General features: G+C 56.6%; 1 protein-coding gene across 2 annotated transcripts; it reads right to left on the bottom strand.

Moving 5' to 3' along the window:
• Positions 1 to 1,335: 1,335 nt before the first annotated feature.
• On the bottom strand, positions 1,336 to 11,933 carry AGPAT2 (1-acylglycerol-3-phosphate O-acyltransferase 2). Of its 2 annotated transcripts, XM_075055876.1 has the most exons (6): positions 11,550 to 11,925; positions 7,344 to 7,477; positions 6,621 to 6,796; positions 6,322 to 6,417; positions 4,528 to 4,600; positions 1,336 to 3,592 (listed from the first exon to the last, which is right to left on the bottom strand). In XM_075055876.1, the coding sequence occupies exons 1-6, from the start codon at positions 11,735 to 11,737 to the stop codon at positions 3,441 to 3,443; spliced, it is 819 nt and encodes a 272-aa protein (XP_074911977.1). In that variant the 5' UTR covers positions 11,738 to 11,925; the 3' UTR covers positions 1,336 to 3,440. The 2 variants fall into 2 exon arrangements, with proteins under 2 accessions (XP_074911977.1, XP_074911978.1); XM_075055877.1 differs by lacking the exon at positions 6,322 to 6,417 and having other exon boundaries at positions 11,550 to 11,933.
• Positions 11,934 to 13,837: the final 1,904 nt, after the last annotated feature.

Below are 13,837 nucleotides of genomic sequence, written 5' to 3'. Positions count from 1 at the left end.
TGCCATTAGCGCCGGTCTGGCTGTGCCAGAGAGACAAGCTGTACGTGAGCCGTGTGGTGCTTAGCTTTGCCTGGCTTTTACTTAGCATTACCCTGGGACACCATCTCCCAGGGAGCAGGGGGCACAGGGCTGGTTGTGCTGCCTGCCCAGCCAAGCACAGACCTGGCCCGGGCAGGACAGCTGCTCCCACCCAAGGAAGGCAGGGACAAGTCTTGCGTTTGCAGGACTACGGCCAAAAAGGACTTATGGCAGAGGGGGTAACCCCAAGCCAGGCATCATGACAGGGGATGGGTGCGACTGGTCCCTGCAAAGGTACGGCGCTGGCTGGGTACAGGGAGCGGGTGCCCATCCCTGCCGCTTCTGTTCTGCTCTCTGGGACCAGCCTCCCTCCATGAGTGCTGGAGGTGGGCTGGTGCCTCACCACTTCTTAGCATGACAGCTGCAGCAGCTTGTTCTGAATTTACCTGCTCCTGCTCGCAGTCCTCTGCACCATCCCTGGGCCCTACAGAGCAGTAACAAGGCTGATGGTTTTACATGGACCTGAAGGTGCAGAGAGTCTGTTTTTACAGAAAAACCTTTCCCTGTGACACTCCCATCATCGGCACAGAACAGGGACAAACCCATGCCACTCAGTAGCGCCAACAGGGTGAGGCCAAGGAGGGAGGGAAAAATCCCTCTGCATGCCTGCATTGAGGACCGAGGCCTGGCAAGCCCAGGTGTTTACACTGGCACGAGCACCGGCTGTTGGGTTAGCCAGTCTCTCCCAGACCCAACAGCCACTGTGCTGTCAGCCCACGGAACATGTACCTACCTCTCCCCCCAGCACCGTTTGCTCAAGCCCAAGGACACTGCTAGAGCAGAGCAGACATGACCAACCTGGTACGCTTTCCTCCTTGCCTAGAGCAGAGATGCAGGAGGAGCCACGTAGGCAACAAGGTGCTGCAGGGCTTGTACCAAAATAAAGCCTCCTGCTGCACACGCTGAGGCTGTGTGATTGTTACTGGGTGGGCTGGTGCTTGCTCCAGGGCCCTGCTTTGACATGGGCTCCCATTTATACAGGCACCACCCTCCTCTTCCCCTGGGCAGGTCCCTGCCTGCATTTGTCCTCCTAGTTCAGGCCAGGCTGTGGCTCAGTGTGAGGCTGGGGTGCAGAAGCACAGCGCTTCTGCCTGTGGGGCACAGGGTGGGGACAGGGACCTGCCATTGCTCCTCAATCACCAAACCCACCCACCCACCCCCCCCCCCCCCCCCCCCGCAAGAGCTGACAGGTCAGCACCCTTCTTCCTCCTGCAGTAGCCCTCCTCCCCCAGCCCCCACACAAGACCAGGAGTCTCCTTTATTTAAATAACCAAAGGTGTACTTTTTGTTTTAAAAAGCACATAACATTATTCTCAACCCAATTAAAAGTGAACAGCAGACAACTGCACACAGAGGCACTGCTCCCTCCTCCCAGGGAAGGATGCTGCAGGAATCACTCCATGGACATGGTTATCCCCCCCAGGAGCCCTCCCAGGACCCTCCTGGGTTTAACCTCCATGACAGCCCTTTATCTGCTGCTTACACAGTGCTGGTTTGGTTCCCATCCTCCCACCCCGACCCATCCCACAGCGGGTCTGACCCCTGAGTCTGTACTGTAAGGCCCCTCTGATAAAGCCCCCTAGCCCCCACCAGCACCAGCTCAGCCCGAGGGCTCCCTCCGTTGGGGACCGCTGGCTCTACAGGAACTCCCTGCCTTTCCCAGTTGAGGCTTTAACACCAAAATGCCATATGACTGCAATTCCACCAATGCAGCCCCAGACAGGCTGCAAAAGCCAGTTGCATTGGTTACCCGAGTAGCCCAGGTGGCTTATCTCAAGGTTATATACACCCTGCACCACAAAAAGGAGAGCTAAAGCCTCCCTGAACCCAAATTGGAGGTGAAGGTTACCCCCTGGAACCATGGACCTTACCCAGCCTTGCTCTTCACAGAGGGCATCAATGCTTCTGCAGCTCCCAGCAAGGGATCCAGGAGCCCTGCTGGTCCCTCACCCCAAAGTACAGGGGAAACCCCTTTATGTGAACAGGGAAAGGAGTCCATTTCCCCCAAAGGGAGAGCTGAAGCCTTCCAAGCCCTGTTACAGTTGCAGCTCACCCACCCTGCAGCTGGGCAGGAGTTTTACAAGCCTTCCAGAGCAGCAGCTCCACTGAGATCAGCAAAGACACAAGAGATAGGCACCATCTTTCGGCCAGTGCTGACCATGACAAGTGGCAAAACGAGCATGACAGAGCCCTTTGCATCTGCAGCGGGTACTGTAGGCACCAGCATGCCTGCTGCAACCAGGCTGAACCACCACCACAGCAGGGAGTTGGCAGCAGTTTCCCAACACCAAGGAAGCTCTGAGCCAACCCAGGTACATGTCACACATGGCATCCAGAGGCATGCCACAAACAAATCACACGTGAGGACAGGTTTGCCCAGGACTCTGACAGATCTGTGCAGTTTTTAAAATCAAGCTGGTGGCTCTGAATGGTAGAAACAAGTGTGGGGTTTCATTTAGAAGATGACTAAACCAGCAAGGCTGGACAGCATTCAGCTAAACTCTGCCCAGACCATATATGCTGGCTTGGTCAGACTGCAGCTTCCCTCTCCACTGCTGCACCCCTCAATGAGCAAGGACACTTGTTCAGACAAGGCAATCAAGCCTGAAGAGACACTATAAGGCTGACTGGCCCCACACATTCCCATCTGCAGCCCAGCTGAGGTTATTGGCCCTGGGTACTTCCTTCAGAAGTAAAAGACTTGGCTCGAGAGTACCTGGGCAACGCAGAGCCCCAGTACAAGATGCTGCTGTGACCCTAGGGTGTCTCTCAAGGAGAGAGGCCCTGCCCCAGAGACCACCCATGAGCTTCACCACACTGGATAGCAGTGCTCCAGGGAGGATGCCACACCTCCAGTGCTGCCAAAGAACCAGAGTCTGGACTTTCATCTGATTCTCAGCCCTGTTTGAGCAGCACCAAGGTCATGCAGATACAAACCGCTGCCTGGTGGTTTCCAACTGGGAGAGTACGGGGCCAGGCCAACACTAGCTGAGCCTGCAGGAACACAGGTGCAGGGACACTCATATGAGGCAGAGCCCAGCCTCCAGCCAGGTTTTCATTGTCACCCCACACTAGCTGCCTGAGCTGTGGGAACTCACCTCTCTGGTCATTCAGCCCTTTGGTAGCACAAGTTTGATGCCTGAGAAATTCAGAAAAAGGAGATATTTCATTGCGAGATAATGAACCCATAAGAGAAATCCACTCAGTGGGGAAACTCAGCCCTGGCTCGACAGCCTGCGTGTGCCAGTCCATGGTGTTCCCAGAGTTAGAAGTCACTGCAGAGGAAGAGAAGTTCCTTCGGTATTTGGCAACAGACAGGTCCCTTCAGCCACCACCACACGGTGATGCCACTGGAGAGGCATCTAGGATGAGTCCTTTGCCTCACTTGGACAGCCTGACAGCCTGAAGAGGGTCTCCCTCATGGTGCGGAAGCATCTGTCAGTGAGGTCAGAGACATCACCTGATGTCAGGCCTTTGGTCTCTATTGCAGGCAGAACCTCAACCTTGATTTTGCCTGGGAACAAGAGAAGAGCCTATGAGAAACCCACGTGCCACAGGAGCACCATTCTCTGCCCTCCCAGGACCCCTGCTCCCCCTGCCCTGGACAGGCCCCACACAGCCCTCATCCCCCCCACAGGGCTCCAGGCATTCATCCCTGGAGCACAGGCAGAGGCTGCACTGGTCTCAGGGGTAAGAGATTGCTCTGGGTATTAGACATGGCCCTTGAACAGCTGCACCAAACAGAGTATATCCATTGTGCCCCAAACTGACAGACCAGCCAGAACTTGCCCTTTTCCAAGGCCGGTGTCCCTGCTCTGCTCCCATCTGCTGGCCAAGAGAGTAGGGGGAGCCCAGGGCCATGGATCCACTCAACTCCAGGGCCATGCCAGGCACAGCCTGCACCCAGTGCTCCCTCCATCTGCTTCTGTCTAACCCTCCTACCTTTGGCTGGCTCCAGCCATTCAGGCAGGTAACATGACAAGCATGGCTTCCTTCCAGAAATGGGAGTTACTGCTCCAAGTTGACTGAAAGCCAACTTTCTGCCCAGCACTTGTACTGACAGACTTCAGAGCTTTGATATGACCAGTTTCCTTGGTTTGCTTGCAGAGAGGTCCTGGCTTTGAAAGGTCAGGAGGCAGAGCATGCTTGCTTCTTCCCCCAAGCCCTCACCAAATGACTTGGGCTGTGCCAGTTATGAGAAGGAGAGGTGGTATCCAATTTTTAATGAAAACATCCCTCACTGTACTTAATTACATTCTTTCCAGAGTTAACCCAGCTCAGGCTCTGGTGCCAAGTGCTTTGAACTGACTCCACACATCTCCCAGAAAGACTCCTCCTGTTCACCCTAGCTCCGCTTCCCTCCCACACCCTTGTGAACCAGATCTCCACATGGGTATGGCATCATCCCTGTCTCCAAGTGACTGTAAAGACCCTCAGGCTCTTTGGTACCTGATGTAAATAGATTCTTCTTTGGGTTATAGAAGGTTGTGAAGGAGGAATACACCACGGGAATCACTGGAACCTTGGGGAAGAAGAGGAAAAAAGAGGAGTTACTTGCACTGCAGCAACTCAGGGCAGGCCAGAGATAAGCAGCAAATCCCATGCAGCCCAGCTGACCTGGCTTGGCTCTCAGACATAGAGGGCACACACAGCCCCACAAGCAAGACCCAGTTCGAAAGGCTGGGACAGTCAGGAGTCAAATGGGATTGAAACCACTCCCCAGCAACTCAAGACACAGGGACATTCAAGGCACTAGGGCCAAGTTACACTTCAGCCTCAGGTCAGCACTGGCTCTCAGGGCTTCTCATCCCAAGCCAGGCTTCAAAACTCAGGTATTTTCTGACCTGCAAACATTGGAGGATGCCTGTTTTGACAGGCCTTGCCATGCTGTACAAGCACATGTTTGGGGCAGGCTAGCTGGTGTGCCTTCAGCTTCTAAGAAAAGGAGTCGCCAGCTGCAATCAGTTGCTCCCAGGAAAGCTTCAGACAGGCAGAGACACAGCCAGGAGGGCAGGCACAGAGTCATTATTTCAGTGCTGATAACACAGACACAATTTACAGTCAGTGACTCAGGGGGAGGGTTAGCAGAGGTGGGTATCATTTCCACTGTTGTCCCTTCCTTCTGGCAGCAGCCAGCTCCTGCTTTGGTTGCATCACCCTGGCAGGAATGAGGATAGTACAATGCAGGCTACACCCTGGGCTTGGCCAATTGAACCCAGCAAGAGATCCGGCACCTACTCCCTTCTCCAGGATCCCTGCTATAACACCTCTTTTAGGGAAAGCAGTTTCCCCTCAGGCCTCAAGTCATCCTAGTTCTGAGAAGCAAGGCAGAGCATGCACAGGAAGGCAAGACACCCATCTCCTCCCAGCCACCTCTCCAGCACCTAGTCCCCAGCACCTGGGAGCCGAGCAGGGTGGCCCAGCTTCCAGCAACCACCTGGGCCCAGGTAGCGCAGCCAGGTCTTCAGCATCCCTGGCACACTGCCCCGGAGCTCTGCCCAGGCAAGCACCACCACTCCTTCAAGAGTGCAGAGAGATCTAGCTTTCTGAAGCCAAGGAGCTGTCTGTCTGCTCCTCCACTAACTGCTCATGGATCTTGTCACTTTGGAGAAGGCATTTAAGCAGCACCATATGGCTGTCTGGGAGGGAGCAGCTATTTCCACACAGACCAAGCCCAGATATTGTTCTAAAGCACTAGCATTAACAATTCTGAATCAACACTACACTATTGCAACCGGGGGGATTGAGAAATGCATCAACAGCTTTAGGATTCACCAGGCAAGCTCACAAAGTGCAGCGCCCACCAGGCTTCCTGCCAGAAGCAAGCTCTGTGCCGCAGCTGTGCTCCCAGGAGCAGGTCACAGACACTGCACCACCACACTGCCAGGCGGCTGCCTGCAAAGCCTAGAGCTAAGGGGTCAAGTGTGCCTGTCCCCCACACTCTGCCCTCCAGATGGGACCCTGGGAAGGCAGTGCTGGGGCAGTCAGGAGAGAGGACGAGAGGCAGCTTCTCCACTGTCTGCAGCCATCCATCCACAGCAGTCAAGTCACTCCTGCAGGGCATGGAAAAGGCTCCTGCTGGGCAGCACTTATGACACCTAATGGTGGTTTGGCTGAGGAGCTCAGCTGTCAACTGGGAGCACCGCTCACTTGAGAGCAAATAAACCGTACCACTGCATGACCAGTCTACAGTGCCACTGCAAAAGCATTCAGGGTCCCCATGTGGGAGCAAAGCGCTGTTACCTGTGCCTGGACAGCCAGGTGAAATGCTCCTTTCTTGAATGGCAGCAGATCCCCAGTGCAGTTCCTTGTGCCCTCTGGGTACACCCACACCTTCACCTGCACATGGGGAGATAAGGCTCTGCTCCAGCAGTCCATTTGCAGTGCTCCCTTCCTGCTGGCTGAGCCACCAGCCAGCCTTGTCAAGAGCTGCAGGTGGCTGTAACTCCAGGTGAGCCAGCACCAGGACTTCCACATCCCCCCATGCCACCCCAGGACACCCAGACACATGCCACCCCGCCAAGCCCCACAGTCACACTCACTTTGTCAGCTGCCATAGTCTTGGCCACCTCTGCCATCACCATCTTGGCGCTGGTTGTGCTCTTCCTGTTGATGAAGATGACACCACCGAGGTAGATGATGAGCCCCACAGTTCCAGCATACATCAGCTCCTTCTTGCCCACCTGGACACAATCGTCGGGCAGGACCTCCATCAGCCCTAACGTGACAACAGAGGGTGAGACCCAGCAGTCACGCCCCCACCTGCACTCAGATGGGACAAGAAACACAACGTGGAGTGTGGAGGAGAGTACCAGGGTCAGGCCAGTGCCTTGTTTCTCTGCTGGCTTCTGCTGCCATCAACAGAGCAGAAGGAGACTTGGCACACAGCAGAATTACAGGGGCAGGGTGGCTGCAGGTCATAGCAAGACCCCTCAAGAGGCAGCTTGCTCCTTGGCCCCAGGGTGCCCAGCAGGGTCACCAGGCACACTGACACATGTGCTAGGCCAGCCAGGCTATCAGCAAGGCAGGGATGTAAAAGGCAGCTGAGAAGCACCTGAAGCAGTACCTGGGGTGCTGCACAGGGGTGTGATAGCTCAGAGTGAGGGGAGACCCTTCCTGCAACCAGCACTGACAGAGAAAGCTGGACCAGCTGGCTCAGTAGCACAGACTGGCCAGGGCAGGGGGCTGCTTGGCCAAGAGATATGAGCAGGATTTCTCTGATGGTGAGCAAGAGAACTGCTCCCTCCCTCCCACCAGCTGCTCACCCATCATGTCGAGGATGCTCTGGTGGTTGGACACAATGATAGCAGGGCCCTCCACCTCGAAGTTCTCCAGTCCCTTCACCTCAAACCTCACACCAAAGAAATACTTGAAAGTCTTGACCACAGTTTTGATGATTCTGCAGAAGAGAAAAGCAGTCAGCAGCAGGGCAGGGAAGCCACAGGGTCTGCTATACCCAGGGTGGGTGGAAGCAGACAAGAGCTCTGTGAGAGAGAACATCCAGTCTCATTTGCCCTGTGGTCCACCTAGGTGTCTGTCCTGCATGGTCTCATGTGCATGAGGTTCATCAGTTGCATGCTAAGCCCTGTCCACTCCCAGTGTGGGAATTTTACAGGAAGCCTGGGGGAAGCTGATTGCAACTTTGAGGCCAGTACAGCCAGACTTGACAGTCCATGCTTCCTTCAAGCTGACAGCATCAGCTCACAACCAGGCTCACTACAGGCTCTTCAGAAGAGGCAAGTCCAGCCTAGTGCAGCTGCAAGAGCCCTGCAAACAGGGCAAACTGGAAGCCCTCCAACATCCAGGAGGGATGGACACTGGTTTCAACACTGGATCAAGGACCACTCCTGCTGCTGCCCCTGTGTGCTGCCAGCTTCTGGCATTTAGTGCTGTTTGCTTCCCCCTATGCCATGGCTGTAGTCTGCTCTGACGTTACCGATGTTTTCTTCCTGAAATCAGCAGAGCCCCGCAAGGTTTTCAAACATTTCTCCTAGGAGCTGCCACTCCCCAGCACATGGGTATTAGCCTGCATACCCGTCACCCAAGGAAGACTCCACCAATTCCGCTCCTTGCACTGCCAGAAGATGCTGCTTAATGATACAAACAAACACGGGGTGCTGTTACCCCAGGGGATTCCAAGAACAGAGGAGAATGAAAGTGAAAAACACTTCCCTTTACAACACAAGGATGCAAGCGGCAAACAGGATGCTCCCCACGTAGCTTGGCAGAGGCTAGGTGCCCCTGGCAAACCCACCTGCAAGCAAATAGCTTCTGCCTGTCAGTTCACTTCCCCAGTGGATCTACAGGTCTGTCCACAGAGCTCACAGCTTTCTTCCCCTGTGCCGAGGGCTGGGGGGCCCAGCTGGCAGGAGACACCAGCAGCTCCACTCAGCCCTGCCAATGCATCAAGCAGGTTGCTGTGCCCTTGCTGAGCACGGCCAGCCCAGGCTCACGAGCCCAGACCCTGCCAGCCCATGGGAGCAGGGCCCATCTGTGCCACCCCCAGACAGGTGGGAGCTGGGGACCCTCCAACTGGGCCAAAGGACACAGCCAGAAGCTGGCAGCACACAGGGGCTATTTTGGGCAGGGGAGCAGCCATTTGCCAGGATAGGAGGCAGAGGAACATGCACATGAACAAAGATCCCAGAAGCACCCACCAGCTCTGCTCTCCCCTAGAGCAGATTCAGGAGCTGACCTGCCCTCTGGCAAGGATCTGGATGCCTTGCCTCAGGGCCCACCTTCTCCCTGGCAGACAGGGGATGGAGCCTTCCTCCCTGCAGGAGGAGACTGAGGGACAGCGTCAGCTTCTCCCCCACCACAGCATCCAGCCAGAGAGCTGTGTAGCACCACCAGCCTGGAAAGCACCCCTGTTACCCAGGGTGGGAGATGAGCACCTGGCCAGCATCTCATCCTGGCTTGGCAGCAGCTCCCAGCATCTGCTCTCCAGAAGTATCTCCATGCCTGCCATCTTCAACCACACGCCTCTGTCAACACAACTTTCCCCAGCATGCTCCTACCCACAGCAGGGTTCACAGCTCTGTGGGGTGCCCCACCACGCAGATGGTCCAGGCGCTGGCTTTGAAGCTAGAGTTCAGGCCAGGCCAACGTCCGCAGGTGACACAGCTGAGTGATACTGCTGCTATCGGTCCCTCAGCATTCAAACTTGCTGCAAAGGTTAGGGCCGCACTCAGGGAAAGGACACAGGGAGGTGCACAGGCTGCAGAGCCCCCAGGCACCACAGGCCTGCACTAAGGTTAGAGGAGTGCAGTCCAGGTGAAGAGATGAGGGGGCAGGTAAGGCGAGGCAGGGTGACATAAATCGGTGAGGTCATGGGGGATGCCATGCCACCAGACTGACCTAAATCCCACTTCTCCTCCCTTCTGACTGCCAACCAAAAAAGAGGTCACTGCTCTGGAAGTCACACTGCTCAGTAGCTGCCGGGAGAGGCTGGTTACACATTACTCAAGACCAACCATCCAACTTCCTCCTGCCAGTAAGGAGCAGGCGTTTCCTTGCACAAGATGTGGCCTGAGCCACTGAAAGAGGCAAAGGGGCAGAGCTTAGAGCAAGTGAAGAACCACCGGGTGACTGGCAGCCCTGCTGAGCCGGCCACATCATCCACAGGGTTAAGCAGATGGGTCCTACTCCCCTCCAACCCTGCAAGCAGCTTCTCTGCTGGTATGAAGGATCCTGACTTGGTGCAGTCACAGCTGCAGAGAGCTGTAAATCTGATGCACTTATTGCCAGACACAAGGAGAGAGTAGAAAAAATGAGAGGGAACGTGCCTTTTCAGTGCATCCGTAACAGCCTGAGTCTGAAAGCCAACAGCCCACAGCTTCATGTGCTCTGCTCCACAGCCTGTGACAAAGGCCTTTTTAGGATACACTGATTTTCAAGGATTAATGAAGTGTGCTTACGAGATTGGAAGCTCTTGCGAGAGGTTTCGCTGCTAGATAAACAGCTCTATCAGACATAGAGGGCAACCTCTTCCAAGTCACACCAGCTTGGCACTGGAGCCAGGAGCACAGCAAGGACGGGGTGTTCTGCACCAGGCAGCGACGCTGTTATCACTGTCTGTCCACCAGCACGTGCTCTGCTCCAACCCCCTTTCCCAAGCCGGAATAAGCAGACTGGGATGTTGTAGAAAGGAGCTCACTGGATCAGCCACAGACCTCCCAGGGGCTGGGATACATGACCAGGATCATCACCCCGTGCCAGTACATGGAAACGATGGGCTTAAGTTACAGGAAAAGGGTGGTTCTGGCCAAAATTCAGCTCTGAGTTTCAACATGAGGAGATGTCCAGTGCAAGGAGTTCTTGTTCCCAAAGAATTCCTTTAAGTTTACAGGAGGTTTAAAAAGTTTTAGGGGTAGGAAAAAGAAAAAAAAAGAATGCCTCTATGACTGACATCATAAATTCTCCCAGCTGCAAAGCTGGCTGTGCATTGGAAAGCTGCTTCTGAGAGAGCCAAGGCAATCAAAGCTGGAGACAGACTGCTGTTTCCAGTGTCTGGGGCCACAGCACCAGAGTGGATCACAAACCATCAGCTTGGGCAGGCAGGGCTGAGCCCACAAGGCAGCACATCAGTACCCTGCGCCCATTCACTCCACCCTGAGTCCTGCCTGCGAGAGTCACACTGCAAAACAAAGTCCAGCTCCACCAGCTGAGACGCTGCCCAACCTTTGATCCAAAAGGATATATAAAGGCAACAGGGCTCCCCTTTCCGCCACACCCTTATAACCTGGCGTAGACACAGATGGTTAGAGTAGGTAAAAAGCTGCCTACGGGAGAGCAAAGAGCCCGAGTTCTCCTGTGCTGCCAGCAGAAGTGCCGGCTCTGCCCTTAAAATGCGCCTTCGCATGTAGAAGAGCTGCTTTTCTCCGGCAGCTCCTCAGCCACCGCCCCAGGCATCCTGTCAGAGGACACAGGCAGCAAGGCCTGACAGCAACAAGCATGCCCGGGGCGGCTGCGTGGCTGCACCAGGCCGAGGGCAGAATATTAAACACCGTCTGCCAGCGGGCAGCCCTGCTGGCACAGCCTCTGCTTCTGGAAGGGTAAAAAAAAAAAACCAAACCCAAACAAACACCGCTGTCGTGTAACTTCCCCCAAAAGCCGGCCAGCCCCTGGAGCATGGCCGCTCGCCACCATCCTCACACCTTCCAGGCCCCTCTGAAGGGCACTCATCCCCAAACGGGTCTCCCTGAAGGTGAGGGCCCAGCTATGGGCCAGAGCAGCCCCCCCCCAGCCCCCTCCCTGAGCCAAAAGGCAACCCCGCTGCCACCCGAGCAGCCACCTGAGGGTCTGTCACAGCCCTGAGGTAAAGGAGGCCACCATCAGCCCCCCCCCCCCGCTCCAGAGCCTGGGACTGAAACCGATCTCCCCAGTTTGTGTTTCACCTTGGGCCCCGCCATGACACCCGTGTCGGCGGGGCTGGCTCTCCCCCACGCCGCCTCGGCCACCCCCTCCCTCACCTCATGTTCTTGACGGTTCGGCCGCCGTTGACGAGGAGGCAGACGGGCGCCGCCAGCGCCGAGCCGACGACGCACAGCAGGCAGTAGAAGCCGATGCGCAGCGCGAAGTTGACGGCGGGGCTGAGCTCCATCAGGACGTGAAGCAGCAGCAGCACCCCCGCCCCCCACAGCAACCACCCCAGCTCCATGACCGCCGAAGAGCCGCACAAACCCGCCCGATGAACGGCGGGGAAACGACCGAGACGAAGAAGCCGCCGCACTCGAACGGCGTGGAGCTACCCCCGCCTTTATGTGGGCGGCGCGGACGGCCCAGCCCGCCCCGCCCGCCGCCGCCCCGCCGCTCCCCTCAGGGCGGGCCGGGCTCCTCGGGGCGCGGCGGGATCTTGTGGAGACCTGGGGAGGGGGGGTCCCTCATGGTGCTGTGTGGGTCTCGGGTGCCCGCATGGCACGGTGAGGAGGGCTTTTGGTCCCCTCATGGAGCCCTGGGGGGGGGGCGTCCCTCCTGATGCCATGGGGGCGGTTTCACTCCCCTCATGGTGCCACGTAAGGTCTTTGGGGTCCCCTCATGGTGCCCTGGGGGGGTGTTTGGGTCCCTGATGGCGCTATGTGGGGGTTTTGGGACCCTCACGGCGTGGTGTAGGGGCTTTGAGTCTGTTCATGATGGTGTGTGGGGGCTTTTAGTCCCTCGTGGCCTGCTGAGGAGGACTTTGGGTCCCCTCACGGCGTGGTATAGAGGGGCTTTAGATCTCTTCATGATGCTATGGGGGAGCTTTTAGTCCCTCGTGGCCTGCTGAGGAGGACTTTGGGTCCCCTCACGGCGTGGTATAGAGGGGCTTTAGATCTCTTCATGATGGTGTGTGGGGGCTTTTAGTCCCTCGTGGCCTGCTGAGGAGGACTTTGGGTCCCCTCATGGTGCCATGTAAGGTCTTTGGGGTCCCCTCATGGTGCCCTGGGAGGGTGTTTGGGTCCCTGATGGCACTATGTGGGGGTTTTGGGACCCTCACGGTGTGGTGTAGGGGCTTTGAGTCTGTTCATGATGCTGTGTGGGGGCTTTAGTTCCTCGTGGCCTGCTGAGGAGGACTTTGGGTCCCCTCATGGTGCCATGTAAGGTCTTTGGGGTCCTCTCATGGTGCCGTGGGGGGGGTGTTTGGGTCCCCGATGGCGCTATGTGGGGGTTTTGGGACCCTCACGGCATGGTGTAGGGGCTTTGGGTCTGTTCATGATGCTGTGTGGGGGCTTTTAGTCCCTCGTGGCCTGCTGAGGAGGACTTTGGGTCCCCTCACGGTGTGGTATAGGGGCTTTAGGTCTGTCCATGATGCTATGGGGGGGCTTTTAGTCCCTTGTGGCCTGCTGAGGAGGACTTTGGGTCCCCTCACGGCATGGTATAGGGGCTTTAGGTCTGTTCATGATGGTGTGTGGGGGCTTTTAGTCCCTCGTGGCCTGCTGAGGAGGACTTTGGGTCCCCTCACGGCGTGGTATAGAGGGGCTTTAGATCTCTTCATGATGGTGTGTGGGGGCTTTTAGTCCCTCGTGGCCTGCTGAGGAGGACTTTGGGTCCCCTCACGGCGTGGTGTAGGGACTTTAGGTCTGTTCATGATGCTATGGGGGGGCTTTTAGTCCCTCGTGGCCTGCTGAGGAGGACTTTGGGTCCCCTCATGGTGCCATGTAAGGTCTTTGGGGTCCTCTCATGGTGCCGTGGGGGGGGTGTTTGGGTCCCTGATGGCGCTGTGTGTGGGGTTTTGGGACCCTCACGGTGTGGTGTAGGGGCTTTGAGTCTGTTCATGATGGTGTGGGGGGGCTTTTAGTCCCTTGTGGCCTGCTGAGGAGGACTTTGGGTCCCCTCACGGCATGGTATAGGGGCTTTAGGTCTGTTCATGATGGTGTGTGGGGGCTTTTAGTCCCTCGTGGCCTGCTGAGGAGGACTTTGGGTCCCCTCACGGTGTGGTGTAGGGGCTTTAGGTCTGTTCATGATGCTATGGGGGGGCTTTTAGTCCCTCGTGGCCTGCTGAGGAGGACTTTGGGTCCCCTCACGGCGTGGTGTAGGGGCTTTAGGTCTGTTCATGATGCTATGGGGGGGCTTTTAGTCCCTCGTGGCCTGCTGAGGAGGACTTTGGGTCCCCTCATGGTGCCATGTAAGGTCTTTGGGGTCCCCTCATGGTGCCCTGGGAGGGTGTTTGGGTCCCTGATGGCACTATGTGGGGGTTTTGGGACCCTCACGGTGTGGTGTAGGGGCTTTGAGTCTGTTCATGATGGTGTGTGGGGGCTTTTAGTCCCTCGTGGCCTGCTGA

The sequence above is a fragment of the Buteo buteo genome, chromosome 23 (genome assembly GCF_964188355.1).
Source record: "Buteo buteo chromosome 23, bButBut1.hap1.1, whole genome shotgun sequence".
Lineage (NCBI taxonomy): Eukaryota > Metazoa > Chordata > Aves > Accipitriformes > Accipitridae > Buteo > Buteo buteo.
Note: the sequence above shows the minus strand (reverse complement) of the source record. Positions and strands in the feature narration are given on the sequence as shown.